Genomic DNA, 20,749 nt, shown 5'->3' with positions numbered 1-20,749 from the left:
TTCCTCTGCTCCTCACTACATCTCTTCCCTTGTGTCTCTGTATGTTCCTGGCCGACTCCTTCGTTCCTCACAAAGCGATCGTTTGGTTGCGCCCCCCACTACTACTGCAGTTTCCCGCCTTAAACCTTTCTGCCTTGCTGCCCCTTACATTTGGAATGCCCTCCCTGATTTCCTCTGGAGAGAATCCTCCTCCAGTCTTTTTAAAACTAGAGTTAAAGACTACCTTTTGGAGCACTCGCCCAGCACCTGATCTGGGAACTGGCACTTATATTGTAGTGTCACCCACTGTGACCTACAGCACTTATATTTGCCTATTTGTGTCTGTAAGTTACCCCTCCCATATAGATTGTAAGCTGTACGGGGCAGGGACCTCCTTCCTCTTGTGTCCTCGACTCTTAACTTATTGCAGCTGTATTTATCTGTATTTATTGTTATATTTTGTATTTATCTATTATTATCTTAATAACCCTCTGTTTGTATTAATGTATTCTACTGTACAGCGCTACGTACATAAGTAGCGCTTTATAAATAAAGATATACACACATACATACAATTGGCTTACCTGATGTTTCTCTTGTAAAAAATGTCTAGCAATGGGAGATGTACTTTTTCCTAATCTAACATCACTCCTGTGTTCTCCAATCCTTATTGTCAAAGCCCTAGTGGTTTCGCCCACATAAATCTTGCTATAGGGACACTTCAGGTTATAGATAACAAAATCAAATTGACAGTTAATATAATCTTTTATCTTATATCCTTTCCCTGTCATTGGATGATGAAACTTATCGTAGCACACAGAGCTACGAGTAGCAGGTACAGTGTCGGACTGAGATCCCAGGGGCCCCCCAGAAAACCTTGAACCATAGGCCCACTTTCTAAACTATTATTCCTCCTCTCCTCCCTCAACTTCTTTATTATCCAAGTCTCTTTTCTCTATCCTCTATCCATCTCTTTCTCCCATACAAAAACAGGGAATGACCATGCAATTGGCCAAACAGTCAGAAGCAAGAGGGCCCACTGACACCTGGGCCCACCGGGAGTTTTCCTGGTATCCTGGTGGGCCAGTCCGACACTGAGCAGGTACTTGTCCTGGCTACTAAAATATAAAATGCTGATAATTTTATGATAATTGTCTGATAAATGATAAATGTGTGTTTTAGCAGAGGTAATTATCGTTAACCACCGGATCTCCAAACCTGCAGCAACTGTTGTTCTTGAAAAACACCTTTCATTCCCTTTAATAACACCAGTTAATATACATACAAAATAATGGGCCATATAGCAAGCTGAACTGAACCAATAAAATAATCTAACCCAATAAGACAAACCTGAGTGGTAGAAGAGTACCTTAGTTATACTAGATGTAGGAAAGTGTACTTGTACAAATAAAATGTTGCACCTAAGTATTAGGGCAGGGGTACACCGGCTAGAATGTAAATCGCCAGTGGGATGGCATACGCGGTTCCACAATTTGTCAAAGTCACCGAAGTTTCCTCTGAAGGCAACTTCGGCAATTCCCGGCGCCGCGTATGCCATCCCACCGGCGATTTACATTCTAGCAGGTGGGATGGCATTCCGGGGAGATTAGTCACCCGCGACAACAGAGATTTGTTGTGGCGTGACTAATCTCCCCATGTGTCACAGCTCTTAAATGTCCCTGTTTTTTATTATAATATGGGAATCTGCTGGGTAACTTATTAACACTTGCCTCTGTACAAGCAAATCATGAGGATGATATTCATACTGGAAATTCCACCAAATTGGTGTCTCTCCTTAGTAACAAGTGATGACATTGCTGTGAGCAGCCGATTGGTGTCAGCTCTCTGTGCAGAACTTGAACCAGACTATTACAAGTGCCCCTTTCTCACAACTCAGTTATTTTGCTTTTATCCTATCTGGACCCAATGATGTGCGGGGTATCAGTGCGAGTTCTGTCCGTACTACTGACCCTGGGCTTGTGTCTGTGTTCCTCACCCACAGGTAATGTACAGTATGTGTGCCCTGCTGCCTGCTCTGTATATCTACTATCAACCGCTTATGCCTAGCTGGGTGCTTATTTGAGGGAAGGGAACCGAAAATCTGTGCCAGTCGCTGTGCCCGGCCAAGCGGACCCAGTAAGCTACCTCGCCCCTGCACCTAACCCTCCCCCCCTCCCCACCGCTAATGACAAGCGCGGACTAGGGGTAGGCAGGAGAGTCTGCCTGGCGCCCCTCAATCATTGCGCCCTAGGCAGCTGCCTCTTCTGCCTACCCCTAGTTCCGGCCCTGCCGCTGTCTGGTAAGCAAGTAACATCAATGTTATTGCATTTACCGATAATGTGTACCGGCAAATGTCCCGCTATACACTGACCGACTGTCTGTTCTCTCCCTGTAGAGGATTTCGTGTTTCAGTACAAGTCTCAGTGTTACTTCAGGAACGGCACCGAGAATGTCAGATCTCTGGTTCTTTACATACATAACCAGGAGGAGTGGACGTACTTTGACAGCGATGTGGGTTTGTTTATCGCTAAAACTGAGCTGGGGAAACCGGATGCGGATTATTGGAACGGCCAGAAGGATCTCCTAGAGAAGGAACGGGCCGTGGTGGATACAGTCTGCAAACACAACTATCAGATGGATAAACCCGCTGCTGTAGACAGGAAATGTGAGTATCGTACACTGCTCCTATGTGCCTCATCTGTGTGTGTTTGTATTTGTATTTACTGCTGTATTTAATAAAACAAACTCTAATAAATCTGCAGCATTGCACTGCAGAATGGAGCTCCCATAGTGTATTTTCCCTTTTGTAATAAACAACATAAAAACCGTTTTGCACATAACAGCTTTCTGAATGTAATTCTGCACCAGTGCAGCCCATTGCATTTGGTTGTGCTACAGTTATTGACAATGACTGGTGTTAATGCTAGGACAGCTCACCAGTATCTGATATATTGTTGTTTATTGGGCAGGAAAACACTTTTGTTACCTTCAAAGTATCTTGCCTTTTCGTTTCTCTAGTTTTTAATTGAACAATATCAAATTTTAAAATTATTTTTTTAAGATATTTAATCTAGGAAAGGTACCCTCCTGGCACATGAACACATTGTTTTTTTATTTATTGAACAGGGCAAACAGGGAAACTGAAGCCACTCTATGGTTTGTCCTTTCAAGGTAGATAATTAAATTAGCAGCATTTAACCCTCTCCCCTTCTCCCTTTGTTGTGACTGTTAGCAAGTGTCAATTATGCTAAGAGAATTATCTGTGCATTGGGAATTTAATTAGCTATCACACAAGGACTAAACATGGAGTAGCTTCAGTTTCCCTGTCTGCCATGTTTAGCTAAAGTAACAAAAAAAACTAGATTTTTTTTGTGATTATAACAGTAGGGAAAAAATATGTTTAGTACATGTCCTATTCATTGAAATCATGCTGAATAAGGTTATACTGTCCTTTTAATCCCCCTGAATACAGAGAAACCTGTTACAAAGTATTAGTTAGTTTCAGGTGCATACAATCTCTTTTAAACTAATTCTTGGGTAGAGTAAATTGTAACTGGAGTAAGAAATAATATATTTATTGTTAATTTGCAGTTAAAAAAATTAAATTTAAAAAAATAAACCAACTAAATCAATTTTGTGAATACGGACGGTTTTGTACAGTTTGGAGTTAAAATATCTTTCCAGAACACAACTAAACTGTAAGCATAGGGTGGCTTAAACATTCACTGGCATTCAGGCAATTTTGATTTTGTTGTTTAATGATTTCCTGGTGTAAATAAACATTTTAGTCCAAATTCCTGTTAGTTCCACTTTTATGTCACTCCCTCTGGAGTACAATTTGCAAGTTAAAGATGGTGTAAGTTATGGGGTTATTAAGTTAATAATATCATATTCAGGAAGATGGAGTTAAACTGGTGAAATTACTTTACAACTTTTTGGCAAACAAAATTTTTTTTGGCATATGGTGGATTAAATTCCACTTTTGTGAATTCCCCCTTAGACTAGGATTCCTGAGAAAAGGTTAAGAAACCCTGTAAAAGAGAACAGTTATGTAAAGCATTCACTCTCACATTATTGCTCTATTGCTCCAGCCTATATATATATATATATATATATATATATATATATACAAAAATTATTTCACAACTGACACATCCTATATAAAAAATCACAACTTTATTGTGAACACTTTGCACAGAAGCAGTCTAACCTTTCGGTCCTCAACAAGACCTTTTTTTTAAGGATAGTACAATAGTGTCTAAACAAACTTTAAATACACTCTCAATACAAATAATGGAATTGTGCCAAATCCCCATCAATAAACCATTATGTGATTATCCAATCATGACGTATATATGTGAATTCAAATGGGCCAATGCCCGACCTTCTTCACTCATAAATAGTGCATACATATTAGCCTGTTACAAATGTTAAAATTATTTTAAAATGTGAAATTCATTAGAAATATAATACAAAAAGTGTAATAATTTAGTAATAATGCACTAAAAATAGATAAAAGTGTAATTTGCAAATCCTGCAGAGAAAAAAAGATACATTTAAAAACTCATTCTTAACAATGTATAACTATGTATATCAATATTACCATATATAGATTCTTGACACTATTTTGGAATTCTAAAAAAGATCTACAAAGTATCATGTTCTATGTTTCCCGTAGAAAGACCATTTGCAACTTAGCCTGATGCTCGCCCAGTGCATGCCAATCCTCTCCTTAAGCTGCCTTACTGTTTTGCCACAATACAGTAGCCCACAAGGGCACTTAATTATATATTATGTTTTACTTTAAATGCCAAAGTGGATGCTTACATCTGTTCTTGTTTTCTGCCTGTCCATTCTTAGAGGCAGATTTATCAAAAGTTGTATAATTTTTTCCAGTAATACGTATTTTTTTGCAGGTTGAAAAAAAAAAAACAGATTTTTATTATGCATCAAATCGGCAAAAAAGCACAAATGTGAAAATATGCCATCTAAAAGTTATCAAGGTCATGTAGACGCCAATGGAAGCTGTCCTATGCATTTTTTTGCAGCCCTTTTACTTTGTGGTATTTCAGGTTTTTTGTATTTTTGGGGAAGCTATTCTTGCCATTTAAATGATGACAAGTTCACAGTTTTCATTTTGAACTTTTTTTATGCATTTCCACATCCATTTTTTTTTTGCAGTTTTTAATAAATAGTAGACACCTCCCAACTGTCCCGATTTTCGTGGATTTTCATCTGGATTTTAACAGCTCAGCCCACAGTCCCAGATTCTTACTGAAAAGTCCCTCATTTCCCTTTGATCTCCTGCACTAAAAAAATATACACATTTAATTAAAAAGTAGCTTTTGGCAGAGAGCCCGGAATTCTTAATGATCTTTACCTGCACATAGAAACATTGTTTCTCACATTTAATTAAATAAGTAGCTTTTGGCAGAGAACCCAGAAAAACTTAACAAGCCACACTGCACTGAGATACATTGTAACTAATAAGCTAAACACGTCTCTCGGGGGAACTGAGACTCGCAGCTTAAGGCTGATGCCACACGGGAGTATTTTCAGCAAGCCGAAAACCGCTTGCCGAGAATACGCCCCTCTACTGTAGGTGCAGGCACATGTAGCCGATATCTGCCAAAAAACACGAGACTTCACATCTTCAGTGGATATTGGCTACATGTGCCTCCACCCGAGTGGATTTCATTCATTTGGGTGCAGGCACAGGTAGGAGTGTATGCCGATATTTTCGGCAAGCGTTTTTCCACATGCCGAAAATATACGCCATACGCTCAGTGTGGCATTAGCCTATAGGGCAATTTCACCTTCATTAGCAAAACTTTAATAACACAAAACAAGACCCCAAAACCCCCAGAAATGTGTTCAAACTTTGAATAACCTGCCAAATTTAGTCAAATGGGAGTGGTATTTAAGGGTGTGGTTGCAAAATTGGGCAGTCAAAAAAATTGCTGCCCTGTGCGCAGCATTTTTTTGTCCCTCTTTCCATTTTCAAAATGTATGACCTAAGCTGCTGCAAATGAAAGTTCTGTTCCTCTAATCTAAAGGGGTGGCTTCTGGTGCCCTGGTTGTTTTTATGGGAAAAAGAACATCTCCTATCTGCCTATAATCCCCTATAATGTATTTGTACAGAGTAATCATGTCCCCTCACAAGCGCATTTTTTCCAGAGAAAACAACCCCAAACTCGACAGTCTAACCTCATAGTTTAAATTACATAAATTACATAAACAGAGCATTTCAGGGAGATTACCGCAGGGTCTATCCACATAACACCAAAAAATATATATAGTATCTTTATGTATCAAAAACGTTACTCATACCATCTGGTAGTTCAGTCCATTGTAAAAAGAGTCCATATGTAATCTTAGTAGGACGCAGTATAGGCCTCAATCTGCAAAAACATTTTTTAAAGGGTTATTAGCTTAGCAATGTATAATACTGTGGTTTACAGAAAATGTTTGAGACTCCATGCCTCATTCATTCCCCTTGGTTCAATAGTTTTAAGAGAATCTATCCATTTCGCTTCAAGTCTTAATAGCATGGCTTTCTTGTCCCCCCCCTCTTGTAGGCATAGCAACCTGCTGGAGGACCATCCACCTTAGAGTGGTTACATTATGTCTTTCATTAAAAAAATGTCTGCCCACCGGTGTGTGTGTGTCTTTTTCTTATTAGGATCATACGTGGTGATTCATCTCTTGTGTTCCCCAATTCTTATTCTTACCACCTGTTTGGTTTGCCCTACATACAATTTACCGCAGGGACATTTTAACACATATATAACATGGTCAGAATTGCTAGTATGGTACTGTTTAATGGGAATTTATGGCCCTTGTGGGGGTGTGTGATGTAGTCACCTTTTATTATGGAATTGCAATTACTGCAATTTAGGCAAGCAAACGTACCGTTCTTTGGTTTGGCAAGGAATCTAGTTGGATTAGTGTTTGCTGTGTTTAGTTCAGCCCTCACAAGATGATTTGCAATGTTTTTTCCTCTTTTGTAGGAGAATAAGGGATTTTCCTTAAACAGTTTCCCAAATGTGAAATCCTGTGATAGAAGGGACCAATGTTTTCTCACAATATTCTCAACCTTCTTACTTGATGGACCATATTCCATCACGAAGGGAATCCTTTCTAAAGTTTTGCTTTTTCGTCACATTTAATAAAGTGTTTCTAGATTGACCCAAAACCTCATTCCTTGTGTTCTCTAAGCCAGCTCTCTTGTACCCTCAGCTGGCAAATTTGTCAATTAGTTTATCTGAGGCTTCAAGGTATTTTGTGTCATCAGAGGATATTCTCCTGGTGCGCAGGAATTGCCCTTTAGGGATCCCTCTGATTGTGCTGGGAGTGTGGAAGCTGACATGTAGGAAGATGTTGTTCCTTTCAAGGGGTTTATTGTAAAGTTCTGTGGTAATAACACCTAAGTGGTTGCACACCTTCACATCAAGATAGTGTATAGAAGTGTGACTGTAATCAGCGGTGAATTTAACTGTTTGGTGCTGTGTATTTAAGTAAGAAAGGAACTCTTCCAGTTCAGTCTCTGATGAGTTCCATATCAGGAAAATATCATTCACAAAACGATAGTTATAATATTTTATAACTGAATTGGGGGTTCTGAAGGATCAGTTTCTGTTCAATGGCATCCATAAAGATATTTGCATAACTGGGAGCCAAATTACTTCCCATTGCGGTGCCCTGTGTTTGTATAAAATGATCTTGGTTGAATCTAAAGTAGTTTTGTTTCAAAACTAAGGCAACCAGATCCAAAAGGAAAGCCTTAGCATGTTGTATGTTTTCTAATTAAAGCCTCTCTTCCACGTATGACATCCCTTCCTCATGGGGTATAGACGTGTAAAGGGACTGTACATCAATGCTACATAATATACTGTTTTGTTGCACTGTGCCCAGGTTGGATAATCTTATAAGAAAATCCGTTGTGTCTTTCAGACATTGTGGCAATCTCTTGTAGGAAAGTATCAACGTATTGGGATAAAGGTTGTAGGACAGAACCCATCCCTGATACTATTGGGCGACCTGATGGCTTGTTTAACCCTTTGTGTACTTTGGGTAGTAAATAAAGTAGTGGAGTTCTGGGGTGCATGGTTATTAAGAAATTCCTTGTATTGTCTGAAATCAAAAGCATACAACACGGTGTCATCTACCATTTTTTTAATTTCCCAGGTTGGGTCATGGTCTATGTGTTTGTAATGCCCCGGGGTAGTTAGCTGCCTCATTGCTTTGTCAATGTAGTTAGCTTTGTTTAAGATAACAATACTGCCCCCTTTATCTGCCTTTTTAATCACAATGTTATTATTTCTTTTAAGGTTCCTAATTGCATCCCTCTCAGCCTTAGTAATGTTATGTTTCAGCATTTTGTGAAATACATTATCAGTTTCCAACAGATCAGTGGCCTCATGTAATACAACATTCTGAAAAGTTTCCAGAGCTGGAAACCTACACCATTGTGATTGAGCCTCTTCACTGAGTTTCACATTTTGTGGCACACCAGTTGTATTTTTCTTTTAGACACTGCTTTTAATAGCAATTATATATGCAAATAACTCAAACACAATTACAAATATGTAATGAAGGTATATTACAAAGTTGCTTAGAATTAAGTTTTCTTTTATTAGGCAAATTTTTTTTGTAAGGGTTGACATGTCCTTTAAAGTGAGACAGTACAATAAAACAGCTAACACTGAGTTCAAATGAAATTGTGAAATTCTGCTCAAATTGATGTAGTCCAAAGTCTCTTTTTGAATTGCTGAATGATTGCACTTATTGCCACAGCAACTATGTATGTTATTCTTATAGAAGCATATACAGAAATATATTTTCCTTTAGAAAGCTTCATGTCTCATGAACATGGCATTACCAGATATTTATAGTTTTATGGGGATTTCTGAAGAGAAGAATGGAAATAATCATTCCAGAAACTGGCATATTAAGACCAAACAATCAACTAAAAATAGGTTTACCCCAGCAAATCATATATTTTTGGAAAGCAGATATTATGGAAAATCCAAAATGGGCAAATATGTCTTTCTAGTCCGAACTACCAAACTGCAATGCTTGGCGGATTTTATAAAAATGTCTGAAAATTCTGAAAAATCACCTCAAACATTGCATTTTAGAGTATCTAATCTCCCATATACTGTATCATGAAGTAAACATAAATATGGATGCCAGGGGTTTTCATATGTATAGGATTACCAAAGTTTTGTGGAGGCATGTGGAGTAAGTAGATGCAACAGTAGACACATAGTTTCCATATGTCTGTTGTTGCCTGGGTCAATTCCTGCACTAATTGAGCCCTATGGCCTACTTATCCCCATGAATACAACACTGCCTGCTTTTGGCACAGTTGTATTCATGATACAACTAATGACAGGTTCATGATACAACTAATGTTTCTAATGGCAGGTTTTAAAAGCACAAAGTGCACCAGAAGACAAACACAGTGGCCCCCACCATTTCATGACGTATTGTGGCCCTAAGCATTTCACAGCACACTTTGGCACCTGCAATTCATGACAATAAGATCACTGCATAAGTGGATAGATTGAAAGTATTACCTCACCTAAGTAAAAAACCTGAATTTTTCCCAATGCTGTTTGTCTCTCTTCCTCCTCTGCCTAGCTGAAACTTCTGTAATAAAAACCAAAGATGGTGATGTTTTCCACAGTGCCCATATTTGATTTGAAAGCTTAAAACAGCGGTGGTTGGCAGATGGAGGGGGGTGGGCCACAGAGCGGGTCTGTTGGAGCCATAATTATTCCACTGGCAAGGGGCTAGAGGCTAATATTGTACAGATAAATGTGTGAGTGAAGTGAGAGCGAGCAACAATATCAGTTAGTCCAGGCTCTGCTTTACAGTCCCTGTATATTTAACCACTCTTGCCTTCTTCCTGTTAGAGATTACGATATAATATATAATATAATGCCTATATATAACTTGCAAAAAACTGAATTGTCGGTGAACTGTATAAATATAATGTGTAAAAGTCTTTCTTCCTTGTTGTTGCTCTGTGCTGCAACCAAGCTTAAACTGCGAAATCCAAAAAAGTAGGAAGAGCACCAACAGATTTACTGCAAAATATTGCAGGTAGTGGTAACACAAAATGTTTCGGGTCAATACCCTTTATCAAGTGTACCCAAGTTAACATAGTAACATAGTAAGTTATGTTAAAAAAAAGGTCCACCAAATTCATCCTTTTATACTTATATATATATCACTTTGACAAACTGCTTTTGAATTTCCTTCCTGACTCCAAGATGGCAATCGGACCAGTCCCTGGATCAACTTGTATTATGAACTATCACCCATAACCCTGTATTTCCTCACTTGCTAAAAGGCCATCCAACTCCTTATTGCAGCTATCTAATGTAAACATTATTCATACATGGTTATCATATCCCCCCTTAAGCTCCTTCTCTCCAGCCCTTCCATGCCCTTTACCAGTTTAGTTACCCTTCTCTGGACCCTCTCTAACTCAATAATATCCTGTTTAAGCACCGGAGACCAAAACTGCACAGCATATTCTAGATGGGGCCTTACCAGCACTCTGTTAAGTGGAAGAATAACCCCCACCTTCCACAAATCTATGGCCCTTTTAACACAGCTCAGAACCTTGATTGCCCTTGCAGCCGCTGCCTGGCTTGCTTGCAAGTTTATTATCTACTCCAAGGTCCTTCTCCATTATAAGATCCTGCTGCAAGGATGCCACATCCTGGATAGAATTGACTGGTCTGCAGAGTTTTGTGTCATCTGCAAACACTAATACATTACTTACAATACCCTCCCCTAAATTATTAATGAACAAGTTAAACAAAATTGGACCCAAAGCAGAACCCTGAGGGACCCCACTGAGAACCTTACTGCAAGTAGAGAATGTACCATTAACAACCACCCTCTGTACCTGATCCTTGTATCCAGTTTTCTATCCATGTGCAAATGACTTCACTAAGACCAATAGACCTTAGTTTAGAAAACAGTTGTTTTTGCACTGTACAAATGCTTTGGCCAAATAGATCACATCTACTGCATCCCCACTGTCCATCTTCTTACTTACCTCATTATAAAAAGTAATCAAATAACCTGTCCTTCATAAAGCCATACTTCATTCCTGGAGCCCAAATCTGCACAGCTCTCTCCTCTCTCTCCCCCTCCCTTCTCCTGCTCCCCCTCTCATAAGAATTCATTCCCCCTCCTATCAGAATGTGTGATCTGAGCTACTAGCAGCACAGAAGCTACAGAGACCAAGCTAAAATGGCAGCTGCTATCTTAAACAAAGTGAGGGAGCTTCTAGGGTTATTTACTCAGGTATGGTAAAGCTTTCTACAGAATAAATATAGCCAGGGTTGGACTGGGCTGCCAGGATACCGGGGAAAAAACCTGATGGGCCGCGGCCTGCTGGCACTCCCCCACTGGTAGGTGTCCCTCCCCTGATGCGTTTCACTTACACACAATCAGGGGAGGACATAGGGCAGGGGCCCCTGTTGGGGGGTTAGGGGGACGCGGCCCACAGGGGCACCTTGTGGGGTGCGGGGCCACTGGGATGGCAGCCCCGGTGGGCCCTTCATCCCCCAGTCCAACCCTGAATATAGCGTTCTAGGTTGCACTAAAGTGGCTAATCTATTGGCAGTAAAATACCAAAATGACTTGCCTTCGCCTTTAAATAGGAATGACATCAGTTTTCCTCAAATCCATAGGTACCATACCAGATGAAAGTGATTCTGAGAATATCAGAGATAGAGACTTGGCTAAAACTGAACTAAGCTCTCTCAGTACCCAAGGGTATATTCCATTTGACCCTGGTGCCTCATTTATATGAACTTTGAGTAAACCTTTATGTACCATATCCTGTGTCAACTACTGACTACAGTAGTTGGAGCTGAGGCAACAGTGCAGCTATTGGGTGGGTCTTGGCACTCTGACTCCTCTACTGTATAAGAAAATAATTGGTTTAGCACATTTGCCTTTTCTGTATCCGCTGTAACCATATTGTTACCATAATTCAATGGGGCCACACTCTCAACCTGCATCTTTTTACTATTAATATACTTAAAACACTTTTTAGGGTTAGTTTTAGCCTCTGCCACAATGCACTCCTCATTTTCTATCTTTGTCTTCCCGATTGCTGTTTTACAATACTTAGGGGCACATTTACCAAGCAATTTTGAGAAAAAGTCGATATTTTTGAGATTTCTGAATGGGTTTTTGGCAGTACTCGATTTTTCCAATATTGGGCCTGATTCACTAAAGTGCGATAAAATGTGCGCTATTTTTAGTGTGCGCTATAAATTTTACCGCGTCTTAATTTTGGCGATTTTTCGCACGATTCACTATAAGCATACTCTTGCATTTTTACGCGCGGTATTTCATGCGATAGGTTTGTTGCAATAAATAGCGTGCGCGGTATTTTCCGCATGCAGGCTATTTATCGCATGCGCTAATTGTCGCGACAAACCTATCGCATGAAATACGCGACAATCAGCAGCATAAAAATGGTGACATTTTGCCCTGGGAGAGCACAGAGTGCTAAAGAGGTGCTGTATAAAAGTTTATTTGCAAAAAAAACCCCCAAAAATTATAAAAATCTAAGTAAGAAAAAAAAAGAAGTGCTAGAGATAATACAATGGGGGGGGGGGCATTTAAGAATATTTAGCCAAATACTTAGGGGTCCGTTTGCTAAAGTGGCTTAAATTAAGTTAGAGATTTTAGACACAGAATAAATGGCAAATATGTTATGGGCACTTTATTAAACGGGGACAAATATAATATTGCAATTATTCTGGCAGCAAAACATTGGATTGGCAGTTATCACACTCGCCAGAAAATACGCTACGTACTAATTAACGCAAGTTTTACTATTCAGCAAAATGGGCTCAAGACAAAATTGTTGCCAGAATATTTGCAAACATTTAAACCATAAAGCATATTGATGCTGTTACTGATAAATGTAAGAGTGTAGGGGAAACTACATGAACGTATAGAATACCATATCAAGGAAGGAAAAATAATGACACATTACTCAGTTCAAAAGTAGAAAACTAAAAACTTTTACTTAAAATAATAAAATAAAAAAGGGGGGGGAAAAAACTTAGGGCTTGCTGCCCTTGAGTTCCTCAAAGTCCCATCTTAGTTGGGCAACTTCCCCCCCGGAGCTGGGCCAGCTCAGCCCTCATATTGTCCAGGTCCTCCTGCATGGATCGATGTGCTGGGCCAGGAGAACCTGGTGGCTGGCATCCGGGGGGCTGGGGGGGGAACTCAAGGGCCGGGGAAAATGGGGGCAAACTGGGGGAGGAGTAAAGGGGGGATGTGTCCGGGGCCTCCTCAGCCTCCATGGCCTCCTCGGCCTCGGCGGCCTCCTCCGCCTCTTCATCCTCGGGGGCCTGGGTCAGTCCTGGGGCCTCAGGGGTCTTGCTGGGTCCTGGGGCGTGGCTGGGTCCTGGGGCCTCTGGGGCGTGGCTGGGTCCTGGGGCCTCTGGGGCGTGGCTGGGTCCTGGGGCCTGGCTGGGTCCTGGGGCCTCTGGGGCCGGTGGTGGGGCCACATGTGGTCGGGCCGCTGGGGCTGCAGGTGGTCGGGCCGCTGGAGCCGGTAGAGCCTGCTGGGCCGGTAGAGGCTGGAGGGCCTGGGGTTGGGCCTGGGGAGGAGGCACCAGCTGAAGTTCTGTGAAATAGTATTGCAAGATGTTATTTTGTGTAATATATTATATATATACATTCATACACCATCATAAATAACAGGGCCCCTCACAACAACATTTTTTGGGCCTCCCACGCCCCCAATGGCCCCTCCCCCTGTGAACCCTCACATCAATACAAAGGACACACAGACATTGTTAGCCAGGGCCCCCTAAAACATTCGTGGCCCTTTCCTAAATGACTCACACTATGGGCCGCTCCTTGCTGCTTCCCCCCTGCTTTAAACTTATTTATGCATATGTATTTGAAAATAGATTTGTATATATATATATATATATATATATATATATATATATATATATACAAACAATAGGAAGTGCTGGGAAGCTGCACACCATAAGGAACAACAACACCTGGGTGCCTGTGGCAAAACAAAATCTAGACAGGCATGGGGTAACAGCACACACAGGATTTTGACAAGGAGTCACAAAGATGTGAAATAATATTCAGAGGTTTATTGTGAGCAACGTTTCAGTTCCTCACTGGCATTATGGTTGAACGTGATGGACGTATGTCTTTTTTCAACCCAACTTACTATGTTACTATGTTACTTTCATCATCCCTGACATTTCTTACATTTGTACCTTTAGTTCAAATTACTTGCTAAATCTTTTACTGAATGTATACTGTAAAAGCATAATAAAGTACAATAATTACCTTCTCTAATTTCAGTGACCAGTTCTGGGCTCCTGCGCTTAAGGTCGGACCACAGCCGCCGGAGCTGACGGGGGCCCACATCAAGGGCAAACCTGGCGAGCAAACCTTCTCTTAGCTCGTCCAGGATTGCCCTCTTCCTCTCGTGGACCCCTAAGTCCCCCGGAGGTGGGTGGTCATATCCTGCATGCAGGAGCACGCTGATAATATAGCGCCTCTCCCCTGGTAGCAAGTCAGAAACCCCAGGCATGTCCTCTCAGTTTGGTGGCTGCAGGCTCATTGACACAAAATGGCCCCAAGTCGCACATGTCACTAGATTAAAAAATCGCCACAAAATGTCCGCAAGTCGCGAGATTACAAAATCGCGGAAAAAAAAATCACCAAAATATACATAGTAATGTATTTTGCGCGACAAAATATTCACCGCTATAGTACTGTATATTTTGGCGAATAAATTTTTACCGCTATAGTACTGTATATTAGTAGCAAAATTCCATACATGCCAAGACTTTAGTAAAATTGAGTAAAAAGACACATACTTGAATAAATAACACTGTAAGTCCATATTTTATTGCAAAAAAATCATTTACTGTACTTTTCTATAATTTTTCGCCTGCCTGTAGTAGGAGTTAATTTTCGCATAGCCGAATGCGATATTTAGCGCGCAAAAGTTATAGTGAATCATGCGATCGTATTCTTTTCAGCGCGGAAATTAACGCATGCAGTAAAACTAGCGCGAGATATACCGCATGCGAAAATGGCGATTTATCGCATGCGATAATACTATGGTGAATCGCGCGCAAATTATCGCGTCTTTTTTACCGCAAAAAAGTGTGCGATAATTTTTATCGCACTTTAGTGAATCAGGCCCATTGTTTCTTGAAAAATGTGAGTTTTCCAAACATTTTCCCTGAAAAATTTTAGTTTTTCAAAAAACAGCCCATAATTTGTTTACGTTAACATTTAGTTAACTTTTTTTGGCAAAAAAAAATTCAGTAGGTTTGATGTGTCGAGTACCATCTTCAAGGGGAAGTTAATCCCATCATTGGTTTCTGTTTCACATACTTTCAAATGAAAGTTAATCCCATCATTGTTTTCTATTTCATCCAGTTTCAAGGGGAAGTTAATCCCATCATTGGGGCAGATTCACTAAAGGTCGCTAAAACGAGCGCTATTTATAGCATGCGTTAAAAATGTTATTGCTTCTTATTTTTTGCGACTTAACGCTTGATTCACTAAAAGGGCACACGTCATAATTATGAAGCAATGTTGGTTGCGTTATTTAACTCGCGATTGGAGTGCGGAGCAAGGTAACCCACGCAAAGAAAGGGAAAAAACACTCACTACTTGCATATAGTGGCCTAGCTGGAATCGAACCTCGGACCCCACTGCTGCAAGTGGTAGCCAGATTTGCTTTCAAACTTAATTTACCTTGTTATATTTACCTTGTTCTTGGTAAATTTGTATTTATAAGGACTGGTTTTGTAACCCTTAACAGACTGATGAACAATTACTGAGGTCATTTCATATGTATTTAGTCCTTGGCATAGTAGTGACGCAAACCTAAGGGCATTTGAATACTGTGGTGGTGTCAGAGGGAACTACAAATTCTTATATTGTACTCTATAGGGTAATTCAAGATATTTTAATTAAAACCTACAAATTTGAATTATAACTTCAGATCAAGTATTTATTAAGCTAGAACAACTCGAAAGTAAAACTTTAGCATCTAAAAGCTTGCAAGGTCATGTAGAAGATAGTGGGAGCTGTCCTAGATAAATCTGTACTTGTACTTAAAAGTAACATTAAAAATTAAACATATATTTACATTTTATTGCAAGTTTGTATTTGATTATCCAGCAACTACAAATAAAATATTTCTTGGCAACTACTTTATATGAAAAAGGTTTTTAGTCTGTAGTCCTGCAGAGAGCCATGACCATTTATCTCTCTTAATCATGCTGTGTAAGAACTAAACCCATTGTATTCTACACAGTATATCTGTTCTGCTGTGTAAACCTGTGCTTTTTTCCCTATTTAATTTGAATGGCTGCCTCTGTGGCTACTCAGCAGTATTTAGATAAATTATAGCAAGGTTTCTTAAAGGAGAAGGAAAGTCATTTTGGCATTTTACTGCTAATAGATTTGCCACATTAGTGTCACCTAGAACAATATATTTAATCTGCAGAAACCATTACTATACCTGAGTAAACAGCTTTAGATGCTATCTCTGTTTGCTTAAAATTGCAGCTGCCATTTTAAGTAGCTTTCTGCCTGTAGTCTAGCCATTATAGCTCAGATCACACATTTCTAAGGGAGGGGGAGGAAGTTCTTAGCATTCTGGTGGGAGGGGGGAGCAGGAGAGAAAAGAGAGCTGCGCAGACTCTGGCCATGGTGTGACGGGTTTATCCGATTTGTCGCTGTGTGATGTCATTGGACTTTACAAAAATAAAGTCCTGGAATGCTACACGGTTTCTCTCCAGTGTTTGAGCATACGCTTGTTAGGTCATTTTCATGACATTTGGTGGCAGCAGTGGGATCGTTCTGGACATACATCCAGAGGACCCAGAGCATTTTGGACTTTTTTGAGACAACAAATGGAGGAACAGCTACATAAACTGGAGTTACCTACCCTGCAGAGATCATGCTACTACCAGGAGTTACATTCAGAGCGGCAGGACGAAGATGGGAGTGCTGCATCTAATGCCCAGAGAGTCGGACCTGCCCTATTATTATGGAAGATCACTTGGTATCTAATGAGGAGGAAACAGCAGCTTCTCCACTGGGTTCTGCCTCCCAAGCAGGGGATGAGTGGGTAAGGGTTACAGATCCTGTAATGGATCGATATAATCGGTGGATCACAGTTTTGGGGCCTGGCCTTTCTGCTACAGATCGCCTGCGAGTCTTTGAACTGGCTTCTCAGGAGATTCTGGGTACAAGGCAGAATTCCCAATCGCCTGCATTGGATTCTGCAGGATCTGTCCCGAGGTCTGAGCTCTACAAACCGGTAGTGAAAGTCACACACGCTACCTTTCCCACATTTGATGACAGACAGGAGAACATTGATTCCTACCTGGAAACGTTTGAAATCATTTGTGAGGATTACAATGTCCCCCGGGCAGAGTGGCCAAAAATCCTGGCAGGTAAGTTAACTGGCAAGGCCAGTGACATCTACAGGGAATTGCCTTACGACCAGCGGGCTGACTACGAGGAGGTTAAAAGAGTCCTTCTTGAGAATTATGCCATTTCACCAGAGACTTATCGCCTGGCCTTTAGAGCTTTTAGCAAGGAGCCTACAGATACCTACTGGGTCTTTGCCAGCCGGTTATGTCGCACCTTTGACCAGTGGCTGAGAACTAGTGGGGTTAAAACACTTGAGGGACTTCGCCAACTTTGCTTAATGGAGCAGTTTCTTGAGCAATGTGCCCCTGAAGTGCGAGTGTGGGTTTGGGATCGAGCACCACTCACCCTAGATGAAGCCGCTAGACTGGCAGATAAGTTTCTTGAAAGCCGTATACAGTCACTTCAAGGACGACCAGTTTTGCCAGGCTCTTGTACCTCAGCCTACACACCAAAGGTACCTACTGGTCACTCACAAATGGCCTTTACCGCCCAATCAGCCACAGGGATGCCAGCCCAGGAGCTGCAAAACAGAGCTAAGAGGTGTTTCAGTTGTGGCTCGGGCTCTCATTTACAGGCCAAATGCCCACAACCACCTAGGGTACCTGTATCTCAACAACCCCAGGCTGTGGCATTTGTTCATCCTGAAATGGTGGAAGCACCATGTCAGCCTAGACAAACTCTGCAAAACCACAGCCATGTCTGTGCCCCTAATGATGTGTTACCTACTGAACCCATTGGGGAATATATTGTTATGGGGGTGCAACCGGCTGACCAAATGAAGCGTCCTCGTCACAGTCAAACACAGGGGTCCAACTTACAGAACTGCAATGTTTATATTGGGAATCTTGGTCAGCATGTCAGCAGAGCTGTATTAGAGCAGGCATTTGGGGTTTATGGGCCTTTGCGTCGGGTTTGGGTCGCTCAGAAGCCCCCAGGCTTTGCATTTGTAGACTTTGAGAAACCCCATGATGCAGCGGCTGCAGTCCAAGGGCTCAATGGAAAGACTTTGTGTGGAAGGCAAATCAGAGTTGAATTCTCCATTAGGCAGAGGCACAGGAAACATATAAATATGCATGAATGGGCCCCTGCATCACGGAACTACGGATTCAACCAGAAACCCGGCAGCTTTGTACATTCTTCCCAAGCGACTTTGATTCCCAGTGCGTCTGGGTCTCTCCCTACTGAGGGGAGCCCCATCAACGCACATCCACTGGGGGGGGGAGCCATGTGACGGGTTTATCTTAAACAATGGCGGAATTGATTTAATTTCTCTCTGATGAGATTAGGGACTGATACCCAAAGGCTCCAACACGTCTGCCCTGGCCTGATTGGAAACAATAGGTAGATAATCCAGTTACCCTGGCACCTATACATCTCCCCACCCCTGCATAAAAAACAATAGGGGCTTGCTGGGAGGATGGGCCCCCAGGGACATAAAAAGAGGCCCAAAGAGAGCTTGGGAAAGTCTTCAGAGAGAGAGAGAGAGGAAACGATTCCTGCACTTCGGATCAACTGCTTCAGTGATTCTTCGGCCATTATTTTCTTCAGACTGTGGATATACTTCTGTGGGACTTTGGAACTGCCTCTTTGCTATTTTACGATTTGTCGCTGTGTGATGTCATTGGACTTTACAAAAATAAAGTCCTGGAATGCTACACGGTTTCTCTCCAGTGTTTGAGCATACGCTTGTTAGGTCATTTTCATGACACATGGGAATTAAGGATGTTTCTGAGAGAGGAAGTCAGACATTGGAACATCATGTTTACAAAAAAAGAGACAAGAAATACTGTGTTTCTTTTGATAGATGACTCAGTGCAGCATTACTGTAAGTGCTTATGGCTGTATTTATATAGACCTTTCTGATAAAGCTTATTTAGTTTTTACCTTTCCTTCTCCTTTAAGCAAACACATTTTCTATTATTGTAAGAAAACAGGACATGATATCTAAATACATATATAGCACTTTCATCTTTTGGTGTTACTCTTTCTATAGGGAATTCTACAGAACTTCCAGAACTACTGACTATTAACATATACTGTACATGGTCAAGACAAATGTATTTTTACAAATATAAAATAGAGTGAAACCTCAGTTTTAAGTATCCTGATTTTGTGGTCCCACCAGTTTATAATGAATTTCAGTGGGTAATTTTCCTTGATTTTACATCAAAATTTTGTCCTGATGTCCAAAAATTGGCATTTGTAAGTTGCTTTAACTCATTTCCTGATTTTACATTTTCCTGCATTTTATACTATTTTTTTCTGGTTCTCTGAAAAATGTAAAATGGGAGCTTTACTGTCTGTAATGTTAACCCTTTCAGACCTGCCATAAAATTATGATAGAATCTTTATCAACCAAAAAAACATGACTGCTGGCTCACAAGCTTGATCTCTCATCCAAGGTCACTTGTTATGACACTCATGTAACAACTGCTTCTGCAGTGATTTAATATTATACCTTATGTTACCTATACTTAAAATCAGATCTGACCGTAAATTAGTTTTCTTGAAAACGTTTCAACACTCATCCAAGTGGCTTCTTCAGTTAGAATGACTGGTAGGGAATTCCCCGGCATTTAAACCCTTGATGGTAGTACAGTCACAGACATCCAATCACAATGGTTCCATTGAACTTATTCAGTTAGGTGTTGGCTGAAACTGACAGGTGTAACAAGGACCAGTCACAATGGTACCATGATTCTCATTGATGAAGGTGTTAATCCTTCAAAGTACATGACTGGAAGTGTGAACTGTTGTGAAACCACCGGGGTAAGGATGTCAAAGTGACATTGTATGTTGGTGACAAGTGGTGTCTCAGGCCCCCTCCTCTGTTCAAGGATGGTTTTTCCAGGCTGGCATAAATGGCCTCTTTCACACCTCTTGTGTTTTGTCCTGAGGTGTTCGCCCGCCTATGTTGGGCCATTCTCTTACAGAGGTTGTTTTGTCTCCCTGATGTATAAGTCAGAGCACTCTTCGCTACACTGGGCAGCATAGACCACATTACTTTTCATGTGCTTTGGTGTAGGATCTTTAGAGTGCACCAGCTTTTGTCTAGAGTGTTGCTGGGTTCGAAAAACACAGGAATGTGATGTTTGTTGTTGAAAATTCTCCTAAGTTTTTCTGATGTTCCAGCAACATATTGGATGACTATGTTGCTTTGCCTGCTGTGTTCTTCCCTTCTGTTTGTTGGTCTGGTCTTTTTGCTTGTCTTTAATTTAGGTTTGATAATGGCCCAGTCTGGGTACCCACAAGTTTTCAGAGCTCCTTTTAGATGTTTATA

The 20,749-nt window shown here is 40.9% G+C and overlaps 1 protein-coding gene across 2 annotated transcripts in view; it reads left to right on the top strand.

Annotated features, from left to right (window-relative positions):
• Positions 1-1,825: 1,825 nt before the first annotated feature.
• The window catches only part of LOC100145508 (hypothetical protein), an 82,367-nt gene continuing 63,443 nt past the window's right edge, over positions 1,826-20,749 (top strand). Inside the window, exons 1-2 of one of the 2 annotated variants that reach the window (XM_031890214.1) lie at positions 1,826-1,981; positions 2,375-2,644. In XM_031890214.1, coding sequence (XP_031746074.1) covers positions 1,906-1,981; positions 2,375-2,644 — 346 coding nt within the window. In that variant the 5' untranslated portion in view covers positions 1,826-1,905. The remainder of the gene's footprint in view (positions 1,982-2,374; positions 2,645-20,749) is intronic. The other variant, NM_001126952.1, reaches the window with a different exon arrangement.

This window comes from Xenopus tropicalis, chromosome 8 (assembly GCF_000004195.4).
Source record: "Xenopus tropicalis strain Nigerian chromosome 8, UCB_Xtro_10.0, whole genome shotgun sequence".
Lineage (NCBI taxonomy): Eukaryota > Metazoa > Chordata > Amphibia > Anura > Pipidae > Xenopus > Xenopus tropicalis.
Note: the sequence above shows the minus strand (reverse complement) of the source record. Positions and strands in the feature narration are given on the sequence as shown.